Source organism: Chiloscyllium plagiosum, unplaced genomic scaffold (genome assembly GCF_037043375.1).
Source record: "Chiloscyllium plagiosum isolate Xiang-an unplaced genomic scaffold, Cpla_swu_hap1 HiC_scaffold_13, whole genome shotgun sequence".
In the NCBI taxonomy this organism is placed as follows: domain Eukaryota; kingdom Metazoa; phylum Chordata; class Chondrichthyes; order Orectolobiformes; family Hemiscylliidae; genus Chiloscyllium; species Chiloscyllium plagiosum.
Window position 1 is genome coordinate 62,593,124 of NW_028270151.1, and position 19,507 is coordinate 62,612,630.

Genomic DNA, 19,507 nt, shown 5'->3' on the forward strand with positions numbered 1-19,507 from the left:
GTGATGTAGCAGGTGGGTGATGTAGCAGGTGGGTGATGTGGCAGGTGGGTGATGTGACAGGTGGGTGATGTGGCAGGTTTGTGATGTGGTGAGTGGGTGACGTGTCAGGGGGTGATGTGGCAGGTGGTGATGTGGCAGGTGGGTGAAGTGGCAGGGGATGAAGTGGCAGGTGAGTGATGTGGCAGGTGAGTGATGTGACAGGTGGGTGATGTGGCAGGTTGGTGATGTGGCAGGTGGGTGATGTGGCAGGTGGGTGTTGTGGCAGGGGGTAATGCGACAGGTGGATGATGTGGCAGGGGTGAAGTTGCAGGGGGTGAAGTGGCAGGTGGGTGAAGTGGCAGGTGGACAATGTGGTGGGTGGGTGATGTGGCAGGTGGGTGATGTGGCAGGTGGGTGATGTGGCACGTGGATGATGTGACAGTGGGTGATGTGGGAGGTGGGTGACGTAGCAGGTGGGTGATGTAGCAGGTGGGTGATGTGACAGGTGGGTGGTGTGGCAGGTGGGTGATGTGATGGGTGGGTGATGTGGCAGGTGGGTGATGTGGCGAGTGGGTGATGTGACAGGTGGGTGATGTGGCGGATGGGTGATGTGGTGGGTGGGTGAAGTGGCAGATGGGTGATGTGGTGGGCCGGTGAAGTGGCAGGTGGGTGACGTGACAGGTGGGTGACATAATAGGTGGGTGATGCGGTGGGTAGGTGATGTGGCAGGTGGGTGACGTGACAGGTGGGTGACGAGACAGGTGGGTGATGTGGTGGGTGGGTGAAGTGGCAGATGGGTAATGTGGTGTGTGGGTGAAGTGGCAGATTGGTGATGTGACAGGTGGGTGATGTGGAAGGTGGGTGAAGTGGCAGGTGGGTGATGAGGTGGGTGATGTGGTGGGTGGGTGAAGTGGCAGATGGGTGGCGTGACTGGTGGGTGATGTGGCAGGTGGATGATGTGGTGGGTGGGTGAAGTGACAGGTGGGTGAAGTGGCAGGTGGGTGAAGCGGCAGGAGAGTGAAGTGGCAGGTGGGTAAAGTGGCAGGTGGGTGATGTGGCAGGTGGTTGACGTGAAGGTGGGTGATGTAGCAGGTGGGTGACGTGGCAGGTGGATGATGTGGTAGGTGGGTGATGTGGCAGGTGGGTGATGTGGCAGGTGGGTGATGTGGCAGGTGGGTGATGTGGGAGGTGGGTGATTTGGCAGGTGGGTGAGGAGACAGGTGGGTGACATGACAGGTGGGTGCTGCGGCAGGTGGCTGATGTGACAGGTGGGTGTTGTGGTGGGTGGGTGATGTGGCAGGTGAGTGATCTGGCAGGTGGGTGATGTAGCAGGTGGGTGATGTAGCAGGTGGGTGCTGTGGCAGGTGGGTGATGTAGCAGGTGGGTGATTTGGTAGGTGGGTGATGTGGCAGGTGGGTGATGTAGCAGGTGGGTGATGTTGTAGGTGGGTGATGTCGCAGGTGGGTGATGTGGTAGGTTGGTAATGTGGCACGTGGGTGATGTAGCAGGTGGGTGATGTTGCAGGTGGGTGATGTCGCAGGTGGGTGTTGTGGTGGGTGGGTGATGTGGCAGGTGGGTGATGTGGCAGGTGGGTGATGTGGTGGGTGGGTGATGTGGCAGGTGGGTGATGTGGCAGGTGGGTGACGTGACAGGTGGGTGATGTGGTGGGTGGGTGATGTGGCGGGTGAGTGATGTTGCAGGTGGTGACGTGACAGGTGGGTGATGTTGCAGGTGGGTGATGTAGCAGGTGGGTGATGTGGCAGGTGGATGATGTGGCAGGTGGGTGAAGTGACAGGTGGGTGATGTAGCAGGTGGGTGACGTGGCAGGAGGATGATGTGGCAGGTAGGTGATGTAGCAGGTGGGTGTTGTGGTGGGTGGGTGATGTGGCAGGTGGGTGATGTGGCAGGTAGGTGATGTAGCAGGTGGGTGTTGTGGTGGTTGGGTGATGTGGCAGGTGGGTGATATGACAGGTTGGTGATGTAGCAGGTGGGTGATATAGCAGGTGTGTGATGTGGCAGGTGGGTGATGTAGCAGGTGTGTGATGTGGCAGGTGGGTGACGTGGCAGGTGGGTGACATGACAGGGGGATGATGTGGCAGGTTTGTGATGTGGTGGGTGGGTGACGTGTCAGGGGGTGATGTGGCAGGTGTTGATGTGGCAGGTGGGTGAAGTAGCAGGGGGTGATGTGGCAGGTGGGTGATGTGGCAGGTGGGTGAAGTGGCAGGTGAGTGATGTGGCGGGTGGGTGATGTGGCAGGTGGGTGTAGTGGCAGGTGGGTGATGTGGAAGGTGGGTGATGTGACAGGTGGGTGATGTGACAGGTGGGTGATGTGGCAGGTGAGTGATGTGACAGGTGGGTGATGTGGCGGGTGGGTGATGTGGCAGGTGGGTGATGTGGCAGGGGTGAAGTTGCAGGTGGGCGATGTGTTGGGTGGGTGATGTGGCAGGTGGGTGATGTAGCAGGTGGGTGATGTGAAGGGTGGGTGGTGTGGCAGGTGGATGATGTGATGGGTGGGTGATGTGGCACGTGAGTGACGTGACAGGTGGGTGATGTGGCGGGTGGGTGATGTGGTGGGTGGGTGAAGTGGTGGGTGGGTGAAGTGGCAGGTGGGTGAAGTGGCAGGTGGGTGATGTGGTGGGCCGGTGAAGTGGCAGGTGGGTGACGTGACAGGTGGGTGACGAGACAGGTGGGTGATGTGGTGGGTGGGTGAAGTGGCAGGTGGGTGAAGTGGCAGGTGGGTGATGTGGCAGGTGGGTGAAGTGGCAGGTGGGTGATGAGGTGGGTGGGTGATGTGGTAGGTGGGTGAAGTGGCAGATGGGTGATGTGGTGTGTGGGTGAAGTGGCAGATTGGTGATGTGACAGGTGGGTGATGTGGAAGGTGGGTGAAGTGGCAGGTGGGTGATGTGGTGGGTGGGTGAAGTGACAGGTGGGTGAAGTGGCAGGTGGGTGAAGCGGCAGGAGAGTGAAGTGGCAGGTGGGTAAAGTGGCAGGTGGTTGACGTGAAGGTGGGTGATGTAGCAGGTGGGTGACGTGGCAGGTGGATGATGTGGTAGGTGGGTGATGTGGCAGGTGGCTGTTGTGGTGGGTGGGTGATGTGGCAGGTGGGTGATCTGGCAGGTGGGTGATGTAGCAGGTGGGTGCTGTGGCAGGTGGGTGCTGTGGCAGGTGGGTGATGTAGCAGGTGAGTGATGTGGTAGGTGGGTGATGTGGCAGGTGGGTGATGTAGCAGGTGGGTGATGTTGTAGGTGGGTGATGTCGCAGGTGGGTGATGTAGCAGGTGGGTGATGTGGTAGGTTGGTAATGTGGCAGGTGGGTGATGTGACAGGTGGGTGACGTGACAGGTGGGTGATCTGGCAGGTGGGTGATGTAGCAGGTGGGTGATATTGTAGGTGGGTGATGTGGCAGGTGGGTGTTGTAGCAGGTGGGTGATGTGGTAGGTGGGTGATGTTGTAGGTGGATGATGTCGCAGGTGGGTGATGTAGCAGGTGGGTGTTGTGGGTGGGTGATGTGGCAGGTGGGTGATGTGGCAGGTGGGTGACGTGACAGGTGGGTGATGTAGCAGGTGTGTGATGTGGCAGGTGGATGATGTGGCAGGTGGGTGATGTAGCAGGTGGGTGACGTGGCAGGTGGATGATGTGGCAGGTGGGTGATGTAGCAGGTGGGTGTTGTGGTGGGTGGGTGATGTGGCAGATGGGTGTTGTGGTGGGTGGGTGATGTGGCAGGTGGGTGGTGTGGCAGGTGGGTGATGTGGCAGGTGGGTGGCGTGACAGATTGGTGATGTTGCAGGTGGGTGATGTAGCAGGTGGGTGATGTAGCAGGTGGGTGATGTAGCAGGTGGGTGAAGTGGCAGGTGGATGACGTGGCAGGTGGGTGATCTGGTGGGTGGGTGACATGACAGGGGGGTGATGTGGCAGGTTTGTGATGTGGCAGGTGGGTGATGTGGCAGGTGGGTGGCGTGACAGATTGGTGATGTTGCAGGTGGGTGATGTTGCAGGTGGGTGATGTAGCAGGTGGGTGATGTAGCAGGTGGGTGATGTAGCAGGTGGGTGATGTGGCAGGTGGGTGATGTGACAGGTGGGTGATGTGGCAGGTTTGTGATGTGGTGAGTGGGTGACGTGTCAGGGGGTGATGTGGCAGGTGGTGATGTGGCAGGTGGGTGAAGTGGCAGGGGATGAAGTGGCAGGTGAGTGATGTGGCAGGTGAGTGATGTGACAGGTGGGTGATGTGGCAGGTTGGTGATGTGGCAGGTGGGTGATATGACAGGTGGGTGATGTGGCGGGTGGGTGATGTGGCAGGTGGGTGAAGTAGCAGGGGGTGATGTGGCAGGTGGGTGATGTGGCAGGTGGGTGAAGTGGCAGGTGAGTGATGTGGCGGGTGGGTGATGTGGCAGGTGGGTGTAGTGGCAGGTGGGTGATGTGGAAGGTGGGTGATGTGACAGGTGGGTGATGTGACAGGTGGGTGATGTGGCAGGTGAGTGATGTGACAGGTGGGTGATGTGGCGGGTGGGTGATGTGGCAGGTGGGTGATGTGGCAGGGGTGAAGTTGCAGGTGGGCGATGTGTTGGGTGGGTGATGTGGCAGGTGGGTGATGTAGCAGGTGGGTGATGTGAAGGGTGGGTGGTGTGGCAGGTGGATGATGTGATGGGTGGGTGATGTGGCACGTGAGTGACGTGACAGGTGGGTGATGTGGCGGGTGGGTGATGTGGTGGGTGGGTGAAGTGGTGGGTGGGTGAAGTGGCAGGTGGGTGAAGTGGCAGGTGGGTGATGTGGTGGGCCGGTGAAGTGGCAGGTGGGTGACGTGACAGGTGGGTGACGAGACAGGTGGGTGATGTGGTGGGTGGGTGAAGTGGCAGGTGGGTGAAGTGGCAGGTGGGTGATGTGGCAGGTGGGTGAAGTGGCAGGTGGGTGATGAGGTGGGTGGGTGATGTGGTAGGTGGGTGAAGTGGCAGATGGGTGATGTGGTGTGTGGGTGAAGTGGCAGATTGGTGATGTGACAGGTGGGTGATGTGGAAGGTGGGTGAAGTGGCAGGTGGGTGATGTGGTGGGTGGGTGAAGTGACAGGTGGGTGAAGTGGCAGGTGGGTGAAGCGGCAGGAGAGTGAAGTGGCAGGTGGGTAAAGTGGCAGGTGGTTGACGTGAAGGTGGGTGATGTAGCAGGTGGGTGACGTGGCAGGTGGATGATGTGGTAGGTGGGTGATGTGGCAGGTGGCTGTTGTGGTGGGTGGGTGATGTGGCAGGTGGGTGATCTGGCAGGTGGGTGATGTAGCAGGTGGGTGCTGTGGCAGGTGGGTGCTGTGGCAGGTGGGTGATGTAGCAGGTGAGTGATGTGGTAGGTGGGTGATGTGGCAGGTGGGTGATGTAGCAGGTGGGTGATGTTGTAGGTGGGTGATGTCGCAGGTGGGTGATGTAGCAGGTGGGTGATGTGGTAGGTTGGTAATGTGGCAGGTGGGTGATGTGACAGGTGGGTGACGTGACAGGTGGGTGATCTGGCAGGTGGGTGATGTAGCAGGTGGGTGATATTGTAGGTGGGTGATGTGGCAGGTGGGTGTTGTAGCAGGTGGGTGATGTGGTAGGTGGGTGATGTTGTAGGTGGATGATGTCGCAGGTGGGTGATGTAGCAGGTGGGTGTTGTGGGTGGGTGATGTGGCAGGTGGGTGATGTGGCAGGTGGGTGACGTGACAGGTGGGTGATGTAGCAGGTGTGTGATGTGGCAGGTGGATGATGTGGCAGGTGGGTGATGTAGCAGGTGGGTGACGTGGCAGGTGGATGATGTGGCAGGTGGGTGATGTAGCAGGTGGGTGTTGTGGTGGGTGGGTGATGTGGCAGATGGGTGTTGTGGTGGGTGGGTGATGTGGCAGGTGGGTGGTGTGGCAGGTGGGTGATGTGGCAGGTGGGTGGCGTGACAGATTGGTGATGTTGCAGGTGGGTGATGTAGCAGGTGGGTGATGTAGCAGGTGGGTGATGTAGCAGGTGGGTGAAGTGGCAGGTGGATGACGTGGCAGGTGGGTGATCTGGTGGGTGGGTGACATGACAGGGGGGTGATGTGGCAGGTTTGTGATGTGGCAGGTGGGTGATGTGGCAGGTGGGTGGCGTGACAGATTGGTGATGTTGCAGGTGGGTGATGTTGCAGGTGGGTGATGTAGCAGGTGGGTGATGTAGCAGGTGGGTGATGTAGCAGGTGGGTGATGTGGCAGGTGGGTGATGTGACAGGTGGGTGATGTGGCAGGTTTGTGATGTGGTGAGTGGGTGACGTGTCAGGGGGTGATGTGGCAGGTGGTGATGTGGCAGGTGGGTGAAGTGGCAGGGGATGAAGTGGCAGGTGAGTGATGTGGCAGGTGAGTGATGTGACAGGTGGGTGATGTGGCAGGTTGGTGATGTGGCAGGTGGGTGATATGACAGGTGGGTGATGTGGCGGGTGGGTGATGTGGCAGGTGGGTGGTGTGGCAGGGGGTAATGCGACAGGTGGATGATGTGGCAGGGGTGAAGTTGCAGGGGGTGAAGTGGCAGGTGGACAATGTGGTGGGTGGGTGATGTGGCAGGTGGGTGATGTGGCACGTGGATGATGTGACAGTGGGTGATGTGGGAGGTGGGTGACGTAGCAGGTGGGTGATGTAGCAGGTGGGTGATGTGACAGGTGGGTGGTGTGGCAGGTGGGTGATGTGATGGGTGGGTGATGTGGCAGGTGGGTGATGTGGCGAGTGGGTGATGTGACAGGTGGGTGATGTGGCGGATGGGTGATGTGGTGGGTGGGTGAAGTGGTGGGTGGGTGAAGTGGCAGGTGGGTGATGTGGTGGGCCGGTGAAGTGGCAGGTCGATGATGTGGCAGGTGGGTGAAGTGACAGGTGGGTGATGTAGCAGGTGGGTGACGTGGCAGGTGGATGACGTAGCAGGTGGGTGAAGTGACAGGTGGGTGATGTAGCAGCTGGGTGACATTGCAGGTGGATGATGTGGCAGGTGGTTGAAGTGGTAGGTAGGTGAAGTGGCAGGTGGGTGATGTGGCAGATGGGTGATCTGGTGGTGGGTGATGTGGCAGGTGGATGATGTGGTGGGTGGGTGACATGACAGGGGGGTGATGTGGCAGGTTTGTGATGTGCTGGGTGGGTGATGTGTCAGGGGGGTGATGTGGCAGGTGGGCGATGTGGCAGGTGGGTGATGTGACAGGTGGGCGATGTGGCGGGTGGGTGATGTGGCGGGTGGGTGATGTGGCAGGGGGGTGATGTGGCGGGTGTGTGATATGGCAGGTGGGTGAAGTGGCGGATGGGTGATGTGGCAGATGGGTGTTGTGGTGTGGGTGATGTGGCTGGTGGGTGATGTGGCAGGTGGGTGATGTGGCGAGTGGGTGATGTGGCGGGTGGGTGATGTGGCGGGTGGGTGATGTGGCAGGTGGGTGATGTGGCAGACAGGTAATGTGGTAGGTGGCTGTGTTGGTAGGTAGATATGATGGTCGGTAGGTTGAGTAGGTACCAATTCTTTCAATGTAGTATATCCTATCCACTGTTCAAAATGTTGTCTCCTCTAAATCTGGAAGACAAGACACGGATTGGTTGACTGCATTCCAGAACAGGTTCACACAGTCTGCATGATTGACTCTGGGCTGCCATTTTAATTCTCTAACTTGCTCTCATGCTGACATATCCGTTCTTGGCTCACTGCACTGTTTCAGTGATACTCAACATAACTTCAAATAAAACACCTCATCATTCAAGTACGCAGTTCATGGTCTTCCACAGATAATACTGAGTTCAACAATTTTGGATCATAACCTTTGCCCCAACCCTGTCCCTCCTATTATTTTCTTTTTTTAGTGGCTATTCCTGTTTTTCTCTTGTTCTCACTGTCTGAGAGCAGTGAATCACCTCGATTGAATTGAGTTGAATTGAATTGAATTTGTTGTCACATATACCGAGGCACAGTGAAAAGCTTTGTCTTGCGAGCAATACAGGCAGATCACAGTATTTAATAGCATAGATAGTAAATAATAGGTAAACAGTGGCAAAAACAAAAACACAGGTGCAGACGAATGTTAAGAGTTCGTGAGTCTCTGCAGTGTTCTCACAACAATAGGGTAGAAACCGTTACGAAACTGGCTGGTGCGTATGTTCAGACTTCTGTAACTTCTCCCCGATGGTAGAGGTTATAGAAAAACATTGCCAGGGTGGGATGGATCTTTGAGAATGCTGGCAGCCTTTCCTTGACAGCGGGCCTGGTAGATGGATTCTATAGATCGGAGGTTGGCCTTTGTGATTGTCTGGGCCGAGTTCACCACTCTCTGTAACCGTCTCCGATCTTGAATGGTACAGTTGCCATACCAGGTAGTAATACATCCAGACAGAATGCTCTCCATGGAGCACCTATAAAGGTTGGCAAGGGTATTCATCATCATGCCAAATTTCCTCAGCTGCCTGAGGAAGAAGAGACATTGTTGAGCCTTTGTAACCAATGCGTCCACATGAAATGGCCAAGAAAGCTTGTTGTGGATGACCACTCCCAGGAGCTTGACACTCTCCACTCGTTCCACCTCTGTGCTGTTAATGTGTAGTGGGGCACGTGAGTAACATCCCACCGAAAGTCACTAATAAGTTCCCTGGTTTTGCCGGTGGTGCTCAGTGCATCATTTTTCCAGGTCTTTCACCTCCCGTCTGTAGTCTGTTTCATTGCCATCTGAGATTTGACCAACTATGGTGGTGTCATCAGCAATTTTGTAGGTGGCATTAGTCTGCACTCATGGATATAAAGTGAGCACAGTAGGGGGCTGAGTACACACCCCTGGGGGGCTCTAGTGTTGAGTGTTAGTGAGGATGACATATTGTCCCTAATCTTCACTGATTGTGGTCTGTGGGTCGGGAAACTGAAGATCCAGTTGCAAAGAGTGGGGCCTCGTCCGAGATCACTCAGTTTAGTAATCAGTCTCAGGCGGATAATAGTGATGAAGGCTGAACTGTAGTCAATAAGTAGGATTCTTACATAGCTGTTCTTGGTGTCAAGATATTCTAGGGAGGAGTGAAGGGCAAGTGATATGGCATCTGACATGAATTGGTTGGTCCAATAGGCAAATTGGAGTGGGTCAAGAGTAGTGGGGAGGGTGGAGTTGATTAACGCCATGACCAGCCTTTCAAAGCATTTCATGACCACTGAAGTTAGGGCCACTGTGTGGTAGTCCTTGCAACATGCTGCATGAGCCTTCTTAGGCACAGGGATGGTGTCGACCTTCTTGAAACAGGCAGAGACAGCGGCCTGCTGCAGGGAAAGGCTGTAGATGTCAAAGAAGACCTCTGCCAGTTGATCTGTGTATGCTCTGAGTGCACGGCCTGGTACTCTGTCTGGTCTAATTGCTTTCCATGGATTCATATGAAGGAAAACTGATCTGACCTCTGATGCAGTGACTGTTGGGATAGGTTTGTCAAGACTTGTCGGAATAGGTGTTACCTCTCCGCTGAAATTCTGTTCAAAGCGAGCGTAGAAGGTGTTGAGATGATATGAGAGGAAGGTGTCATCACCTGCTATCATGCACTGTCTGTTTTTAGAGCTTGTGATGTCATTCAGTCCTTGTCATAGTCGCCGGGTGTCTGTCGGGTTCTCTAGTTTGGATCGGTATTGGTCCTTGGCTGTCTTAATGCCTCTGCAAAGATCATACTTGGATTCCTTATATTTGAGTGGGTCTCCTGACCACACCTGGTTTTTAGCAGGTTCTGTACGTCCTGATTCATCCAGGGCTTTCTGTTGGGGAACATTCGGACACATCTTTTGCCTATTTTGCTACTGCATCACAATTCCCTTTGCTCCTGTCAGGTCAACACTTTAGTCATCTACATCTCCTGTTATCTTCTCTGTCACAGATTTTCTTTATGTGCTTTCCCCAAATACCCCAGCCATTTCTAACTGCTCCCAGTTCTGATATAAGATTATCAACCTGAAATTTTAGCTGTTTCTTATTGCATTAATGCTACCCATTAATGCTGAGCCTTCTCAAACTTTTCTGCTTTTTCTTTTTGGTTCATGTTTTTTGTTTCGCAAGTATCATCCCAATTATTAAAATATTGCATTACAACATTATATACAGCCAAGGGTGAAAAGTCACAGCTCTTCAATTAGTTTTTCTTTCCCCACCCCCTAATTACCAACAGTAATCCACACTAGTTAAGCACTAATTAATAGTTCGCTAGGATATACAGAATCTGCCCACCTGAGTTATAGAATAGTTGAATCTGGAAAAGAATATTTATTTGGTTCCAGTCTTCTATTGGCCAGCATAAACTGATCTGCAAACAGCCAACATGGACTCAGTAGAAGTGCTGGTCTCTGTTGGCACTGTAATCTATCCATGAATCCAGCATATCACCTTGGAACCCATTTATACAAAGGTACACTAGCTTCCTCCCCATATTTTCAGAGCAATAAGAGAGTATATAGGCTGCATCGTGGTAATTATAAGCATAGTGGATATTCAAATCTAATGCCTTTATTATGGCATTCTAAAATAAAAATTAATTGCATATAGGAATAGAAATTGCATTCATAATGTTACTGATATTTTAGTGCTTGTTTGCAAATGCATCTACTCATGCAGTGCCAATGTTTACTATTATTCTTAAATGCAAAGCTGAATCTACAGCTAAATATAGGTTGTTAAAATTCTGATAAATTATCGACTTAAGATAATATAAAAAGTTTTAGATTATTCAATAGAACCCTTGACTCTCAGCAAACTAATTTGAACTTACCTGATAGGATAATGACAGGTAACTGTGTAATGCATCAAGGTTCTCAATGAACTCCATCAGGTTACCTCCCAGAGTACGAAGCATGTGATCATATCCAGATCTCTTGCAAAACTCAAAAAAATACTCTCCAAATTGTTGTAACACCATAGCTGGCTCCACATCTGGAGGTCACAAGAAAAACATATTACCTGGATTGAACAATTACAGACTTCCAGCAACAACTTGGTTTTACATAGTAACTTTCATGCTGAAAATGTCTCAAGGCATTTAATCAATGTGTGAGGTGGGTGAATAAGCAAAATAAAGGAACCTTTTTTTTTAAAGAACATGCTGGGAGAGTTTCAAAAGGCGACTAAAAGGTGAGTCAGAAGCATGACCTGTGAAAAGATTTTGTAAACTGGAGAGGGGCAGCAAGAGTTAGATGTTCAAAAAGGAAGCCTAAAAGGGATGGGGTAAGGTGGCTGAGGACAGTATTATCAATAGTTGTATAAAAAGAGATTGTCAAAGAACAATGTATGAATGAAAAATGGATGTTTTAGGTTTGACAATAATTCAGTAATGTGAAACGTTTAGTCAATGTCTTTAATTCTTAAACTACTGCTCACTGCAAGTTTCTTTATTAGCTTTAACTAATGTACTGAATTGATAAGGAGGAATTCATTGATAAAGTATCAATGCTTAAAGTTGACAAAGCACCAGGATCAGTTGAGAATCTGGGAATATTGAAGGTAGACAGAATGGAAATTGCATCATCTATAATCTTTCATTCTTCCTAAAACTCAGGGGAGGTGTGGAAGACTGGAGATTTGCAAACACTACAACTTCATTCAAGAACATTTGTAAGGTTAAGCTCAGCAATTACAGGCCATTCAGTTTAACTTCACTGGTGGGAAACTTCCAGAAACAATTATTTAGGAAAGAATTAATAGTCATATGGAAAAATGTGGGTTGATTAGGAAGTGTCAGTATGAATCCTTAAGGGAAAATTGTGTTTAATTGACTTGCTAGAGTTTTTTTAAGAGGCGACAATGAGGTTTGATCAAAGTAATGCAGTCAATGTGATGAATATGGATTTCCAAAGGCATTCAAGAGAGGGACGCATAAAGACCTGTGGGCAAAATTGTAGTTCATGGAATACAAGAGTTAGTAGCAATGTGGGTACAAAATTAGCTGAGTAACAGGAAACAGGGTAAAGTTTAATGGATATTTTTCAGCCTGGAAGATAATTTGCAGTCGAATCCTCAGCCATTAATAATGGGATCCTTGCTTTTTTCTGAATTACATTAATCATCTATGTCATAATGTGCAGGAGTCAATTTCCAAGTTGTGGATGATATAAAATTTGGAAGAATCGGGGGTAAACTATAACAAGATTATAAAACTATTTAAGGACATAAATACATTTTTGAAGTGGGAAGATAAGTATCAGGTGAAATTCAATGCTGGAAGTGTATGGTGATGCAAAGAACATGGAGAGACAAGATAAAAAATAGAGTTCTACTTTAAAGGGTGTGCCGAAGCAGAGAGTCCTGGGTGTTCATGCACATAATTCATTAGAGCGGTCAGGATAGATGACAGACTAATCAATAAAGTATACAGTATATCATGTGCTTTAGTAATATGGATATGGAGCAAGAAAGCTATGCCAAAGCCTTATAATTTATTTGTTAGAAACAGCTGGAAAATTGTGTACAGTTCTGGGCCACACATGAGGAAAGATGTGAATGCATTGGAAAGTGTACAGAAGATGCTCCCAACCTGGTTCCATCAGAAATTGCAATTATGAAGATAGTTTGGGGAAGTTGGGACTCTTAACATTGGAGAAGAGAAGGCTAAGCAGAGATTTGATCAAAGTTTTCAAAGCCATGAGGTGTCCAGATAGAGTTGATAGGAAGGAACTGTTCCCACTCATAAAAGGATCAGGAACAAGTGGACACTACTGAGAAGTGAATTGTAAAGAAACAAATGCAATGTGCAAAAACGTTTCAAAACAGCAAGTTTGAGTCTGAAATCCATTTCCCAGAAATACAGAAGAGGCAAGTTCAATTAATCATTCAAGAGGGAATTACATGATTAGTTAAATAGAAACAACACGCAGTGATATGGAGGAAAGACAAGATAATGGTGCTAAGTCAGCGTCGTCATTCAGAGAGTCAGTGTAGACAGAATCAGCTAAATGGTCTCCTTCTGCTCCATAACAATACTGTGATTATGTGAAATCATAAAATTCAAATTGCAGGAAGACTGGTAACAAATTCATGTCAAGCAAATTTGATTTTCCTACAAATGTGCTCTATGAATGGAAACAATCACAGTGAAGCAGTAAATACATGAAAGGGATCTTTATATTTCAATTTGTTCACACCTTACAATGGCCTGATGTTGTGCAGTAAAAGCCATTGATTAACATTGGTAATTATTGCTGGAAAAATGCATTAATCATTTTCTGCTTGGCATGTTGTCTTTGGTAGGGTATGATATTGTCCACTATGTTATCAATGCAGTCAATTATGGTTTCCTTGTCTGTGCTGCAGTGTGGGATCATAGAGCATCTTTTCAGTCTTTGTGGCTTCAGCTAGGAAAATACACAGGTAAGCGGGTGGTAATCATCAGAATTTTCAGAGTCAATAAGGTGAGAATCTCCCTTTACTTCCATTGATACAGTGGTCCACTTTCCTGAGTGATGTCTCAAAAATGCTGGAAGTCATCCATGTGGTTTTGTTGGCCTCATAATGCATGGATAGTGTGTTATCATTCACAAAGTAATATGTTTTCTTGGACTATCCTCTCACAAGAACCTGCAGCCATCTATGTCTGTACCACCCATATTGATGCAGCCCATGGCAATGAAATATTCTTTGCTTTGTTTTCCCTCATTACATGTTTCATCTTTAAAAATTAAAGAGCAGATTGGTAAAAAACATCAATATTATTCGGCTTCAACCACATTCAAAATGTGTCTTGGTGCATACTCATTCAGGATGTGGTCAAGATCATCTTGCAGCCATGCTGCACTTTGTCTATCATTTCGCACTCTAGTATAGACCAACTCCCTTCAATTGTTAGGCATGGTCACATGAATTTGTATGTACAAATTCAGCTAATCTGGAGTCACCAGTCCAGAAGGTCAGTTAATAATGAACATCTTTCTGTTGGATTTCCTATTCTGCTTACAGTATGATTGACAATTTTGGGTTATCTGGACTTGACTCATCATGATTTCACTGTTTAATTTCCTGTGGTTTATGTAAATGGCATTGTTCAATGTACCTGACTAGCACATTTAGGTTTTTACAACTTTTGCATGGCATACTGTGGACAGTATAAGCTGACAACATTGCAAACTGGAAAACCAGGTATCTGTGTTGTGAGTGAATCAAGCACGCAATTTAATTAAAAGTGAACAATTCTGCTTCCAATTTCCACCCTTCCCTGACCATCACCTGACGCTTCCCATCTTTTTCTCTCTGTTTCCATTTCTGGTTGACCACCAATATTCATGACAAACTCATTGACATTTTTTTGCTGGAGATTTGAAATAAAAAAGAGAAAGTGCTGGAGAAACTCAGCAGGTCTGGGAACATCTGCAGAGAGAGAGTTTTGAGTCCAATTTGACTCTTGTTCAGAACTGAAGTGGGTTGGAAAATGGTGGTTGACAAAGGGAGATCAGGAAACAGTGGATCAGATGGCAGGGATGCCCAGACCCATAAACAAAGAAAGCGCTATTGGGAGGAGAGCAACAATATGAATGCAAAATAGGTATTAACAGTAGGTGTCATTAGTGGACAGTAAGTCGATTTTGCTGAGAACAAAGTGTTTGTGTGGCACTGTGGTGCTAAAGAGTGCATTAAAAATAGATGATAGTCTTTATTCTGTGAAGTTGTTGAATCTAATGTTGAGTCCTGAAGGCTGTAAAATGTCTAAGGTGAAAACAAGTTAAGTACCTCCGGCTTGCATAGGACTTCACTGGAATGCTGCAGCGTCCAGAACTGAAATGGAAACATCCACATGAGAGCAAGATAGTGCATTGAGATGGCAAGCAACTGGAAGATTGGGGTCACTATTAAGGTCAGAGCGGAGGTATTCTGCAAAGAAGTTACCCCGTCTGCATCTGGTTTCGCCAACGTAGTGGAGAACACATTGTGAGCAGTAAATATAGTAAACTAGATTGAACAAACTACAAGTAAACCACTGATTCATCTGGAAGGTGTGTTTGGAATATTTGACAGTGAGGAGGAAGCAAGTGAAAGGGCAACTGTTGCACCTTCCGAGGTTGCATGGGAAGGTGACATGGGTGGGGGACAGTGGCATAAAGGAGTGATGGACCAGGGTATCAATAAGAGAACATTCTCTGCACAGTGCTGACAGTGGAGGGAAGAGGAAGATATGTTTAATGGTGGCATCAGATGCTCCTTTAAATCTGCAGGCTGCTTGGGGATAAAGTGACTACAAGGGGATAAAACCTATCACTAATCTGGGAGAAAGAGGAAGATGTGAGGGAACAAATGTGTGAAATGGTTGGACAAGAGATAGCCCTGTCTACCACAATGAGGCAGAATCCCCAACTGAGGAAAAAGGAAGATAAGTCAGGCACTCCTGTGGATGGACGTAGCACTGAAACAGATGTGATGGAGACAGAGAAACCAGGATAATGGAATACAATCCCTACAAGAACAAGGGTATGAGCAAGGGTAGTCACAATACTTGTAGATGTCAACTGTCTGAGCTGTGCCAGTAGAGCCTATGTCCAACTTGGAAGAAGGGTATTTCAAGATCATGACCAGGCTCAGTACAAATTTCTGGTCTACAAAGCCAGTTGTCCTTCCCACACTGCTGTATGGAGCTGAAAAGTGAACTACCTACACTGGACATCTTAAAGCACTGAAACAACACCACCACAGATCCCTATGAAAAATGCTGCAGGTCACCTGGGAAGACATGAACACTAACACCAGTGTCTTGGAGGAGGCCAACATAGCCAGTACCAACACCACCATAATTCAAAAGCAACTCTTATGGACCACCCATGATATCCTGATGCCTAACTCATGCCTCCCAAAACAGATCATGTACTCCCAGCTAAAGGAAGGTCCTCATCCCCCTGGTGGCCAAAAGGAATGCTTCAGAGATAACATCTGGTCCAACCTCAAGAAATTCCAGATCAACATCAACAGCTGGAAGGACATGGCTATAAACCGGAATCACTGGAGAAACATGATCCAGCAAGGAGCCATGCACCATAGAAAAGATCTTCATCACACTGTGGGACAGAAGCAACTCTTGCACAAGGAGAGACAGAACATCGGGAAGGCCCAACCACATCCAAGGTGATGATGAAGCAGTCAAAGCTTGGAAGCTGGAAATTATGGCAATGGTATAAAGGCATTGGAAGAATCGCAAATATAAATGTAAAGAGACTGAATGAGAGGACATAAAATAAGAGTAAAGATAGGAAGTAAATTTATTAGAGTAGGAACAGGCTGAAACAATAGGTCTTTCCTGTTTGTGGATTTTGGGAAGAAGGTAGAAGTGGGCTGTGCAGGGTTGGAGGCGGGAAGTTGTTGAGGGGGGATCTCCAGAACAGGTGAAAGCAACTTAATATCTGTTTCACCAATAAGCTTGACATTTTGTGAAATTAACATACAAGGCATGAGAAGGAAAATTAAATTAGAATGTGTGAATTTAATGTCAAGTCAGATACAGCAAGAAAAATAGAATGAGGTAAAGAAGTATTGGATCAAGAGAGGAATTAAAAGAGACAAAGAAAAAAGCTAAACTAAACTAATTTTTACAATCTTGCATTTTTAGTGTGAATGAGAGACTTAATAGGATGAAAATAGATTGTGAGGATAAAAACACAGTCCAATCTCAGTGCTCTAGTGCATTCTCAGTACTTCTGACTGCTTATACATCCTTTGCAGTGCCAAATTACAGACCTAAAATGCTCCTGAGCTCAAGTGGAACTCTTGGGTACTTTACAAATCTTGAATGAGACCAGAGGCTGTACTCTCAGCACTGAGATCTCTAGATTTTAGGAGCAAACTCTGCAAATGGTGGTTTACATTCAGTAATAATTTGAATGCAACAACGAAATTAGAAATGCAATGTATTAGTACTGATAATAATAACATGAAAACCCACCTAACAACTTGCATGCTTCTTCCACCAGTCGCATTGTATTATCATCCGCATATACTTTAAATGTCATAAAAGTGTCTGGGGCTTCAGCAGCGATTCTGTTGAAATATTCATACTTGTTTTAAAACACGAAATCGTATTAAATCGCTGTAAATGCTTATGAAGATAGATCAATCTCCCATAATTGTTGTTGTATTTTAAATGTTGACACTAGGCACTTGGTTGTGCAGCTGCCAAGCCATTGAAGAGCGCCGCCAGCTGGTGCTTTAAATTGTAACCTTCCCAGCTGTTATCTGCACAGCATGCAAACACCAGGCTGCGGCTAGAATCTCGCCCAAACATAGTAAATCACTGTTGCACATGCCTTTAAACAGTAATCAATTAAAACAAAAACAGAATTACCTTAATTTATTAATCTGCTCCCATCAAACATTTATATCAATGTGAAAACCCAATGTACCAAATAGTTTATTTTGAAGTTTTGTTTTACAATGGGGAGCGGATGCTATATCTTCAAAACAAGGTAAATCATCCATTGGATCTAATAAATGTAAGCACAACCTGTAACCTACAATTTAAACATGTCGACCATAAATAAGAGTCTAATCGATTTAAGCATTACATGTACATGTAGAGCTGATCCATTTAGAAATCCTAACTGTAAATTATAAGTACACGCGCATAAACCATAACCAGAAATCTGGTGAACATAGAATGTTTCATTGATTCTGTTGATGTGGACTGATATTTCATTTAAAAATGTTGCAGTGTAAAGATGTCTATAAAGAGCCTTGATTCTGCATTGGGGTCTAATGCTGAGTCCATGTCTGAGCCCTAATACCTGCCGAGGGAACCTGAGTTTATTCCCGTTCCCATGTGCGCGGATGTTCACTGCTCCACTCACTCTTACGGATGAGGGGAAATGCTAGAAATTACCTCAGTTTCTCCCATGTTTCTTCTCCGAATTTTTCTATAATCAAAGACTTCAAACATGTGTTAATAAATCCATACTACGAAAAGAAATCAGAATCAGTATTAAAGTTCTGGTTACATTTTTTTTCAAAGGACATTTCAGTTACATTTCCGACTCTCCTTTAAAACATTCTTATCAAACTCAGCATTTTTAACGCACAGGAAACCACACACCCGGAACCCCTATGTTTTTCAGCATCAACACTCCAACATCCTCATGTTAAATATACTGAAATTTTGAACCTAACTCACGGTGTATTCTGACTTACATCGTGGGAAAGACTTGAATGCTTTGGGACCACTAGGGTAACATTCAATTTTGCATGTACTACATCTTCCGGCTGCCTACTGTACTAGGCTTGTAATTACACTCAAACTGGAATTTGCCCACTTTGATCTTGCAATATAATATCAAAAAGCTTATAGCAAGAAGAACATTAATGTTCATTTTTTTCCTCTTAAAGATGTTCGGCTTGCCATTTTAGTGCAGTTTTTTTTTCCCCACGCACCTAATGTGTATTTGTTTCTGGGACTGTAAAATTGGAGTCAGTAATTTGCATTCATAGCGTCACGGGTGGCTGCGTGAGATATGGAAATCTTCCTCCCAAGTGCATCGTTGCGCTGTATAAGCCAGGCATGACACAAATGTAACACACTGCAGACAAACATACTGCGGTTTGACCTATATGCTTACAGGCGCTTTAATATACTTTGAATAACAGTCGCTTTTCCCCAAATTGCCAATGTCACGGAAGTGTGTTGATGTCGGCAGCGCAGTTGGTACAATTCGAATAAGTACAGGCACTCCATCACTGATCGATACTATAAATGCAAATTATTGGAACTGACCACTGCGGTCCTATGACAATGACTGAGCTCTCAAATTTATCACTGACATATCATCACTTACCATCCTCAATGAAGGGTCTGAGACTCGGGTCCAGCCAGTTTGGTAAATTATATTGACACGCTTCTTCATTTAAAAGTCACATCTCAATTGTGCTACAATACACGACAGTTTCCAATAGCTGTTCATCGGAGACTACCAAGCCGAGAAACATTGACAGGCACAGTTGATAGGTGGGGGGGCGGATTTGGCAGTTCCCGCTCGTTACTGTTGTACTTCCACCTATACTTTGGATGGGCTTGTGCACTCGATAGTTCGTGGCGCCCTCTACAGCGTGAGCCGGGCTTGTGCGAACGGAGGAAATAACTATTTACTACTTTAATGATTGGGATTCTGAGAATTGTTAAAGAGCAACTCAGTGAAACGGAATATACAGTATTGCATCGCACCCCCTCCCCCTCCCCAAACGGGAAGAGTTTGAGTGAAACAAAAAAAAGAGGGAAGTAAAAATGGGATTATGAAGAACAAAAGCGAATTTTTTTTTTTAATTTCCAAATCCGAACGGGTAAGATTCCACATTTGTGAAACATCACAATGTTTAGCAGCAGTTAAAACTTAAAACATTTTTAAGAATATTTAATTGGAATTGAGAGAATCTCTTTTTTTTCCCCTGGCCAGTTTAATAAAGAGCTACTGAATATGTGCAGCGACTTTCTGTGTTCCATGGCCTTCAATTGTCATTCTTCTGATGAGGTTCCATACAGCGCACGTTGTGAAGGAGCTGAGGAATTGGGACAGCAACTTCCTAATTTGGCACATCTGTAGGTATTTCAACAAAACCTGACGCAGCAT

General features: G+C 47.4%; 1 protein-coding gene across 3 annotated transcripts in view; it reads right to left on the reverse strand.

Annotated features, from left to right (window-relative positions):
* LOC122555874 (guanylate cyclase soluble subunit beta-2-like) overlaps positions 1 to 18,910 on the reverse strand; it is a 75,064-nt gene extending 56,154 nt beyond the window's left edge. The window contains exons 1-4 of one of the 3 annotated variants that reach the window (XM_043702098.2): positions 18,719 to 18,910; positions 17,773 to 17,819; positions 16,840 to 16,934; positions 10,699 to 10,859 (exon numbers count right to left, since the gene is read on the reverse strand). In XM_043702098.2, coding sequence (XP_043558033.1) covers positions 10,699 to 10,859; positions 16,840 to 16,934; positions 17,773 to 17,819; positions 18,719 to 18,787 — 372 coding nt within the window. In that variant the 5' untranslated portion in view covers positions 18,788 to 18,910. Of the gene's footprint in view, positions 1 to 10,698; positions 10,860 to 16,839; positions 16,935 to 17,772; positions 17,847 to 18,718 lie in introns of all 3 variants that reach the window. The other 2 variants (XM_043702097.2, XM_087993672.1) reach the window with 2 other exon arrangements.
* Between the last annotated feature and the right edge of the window lie 597 nt (positions 18,911 to 19,507).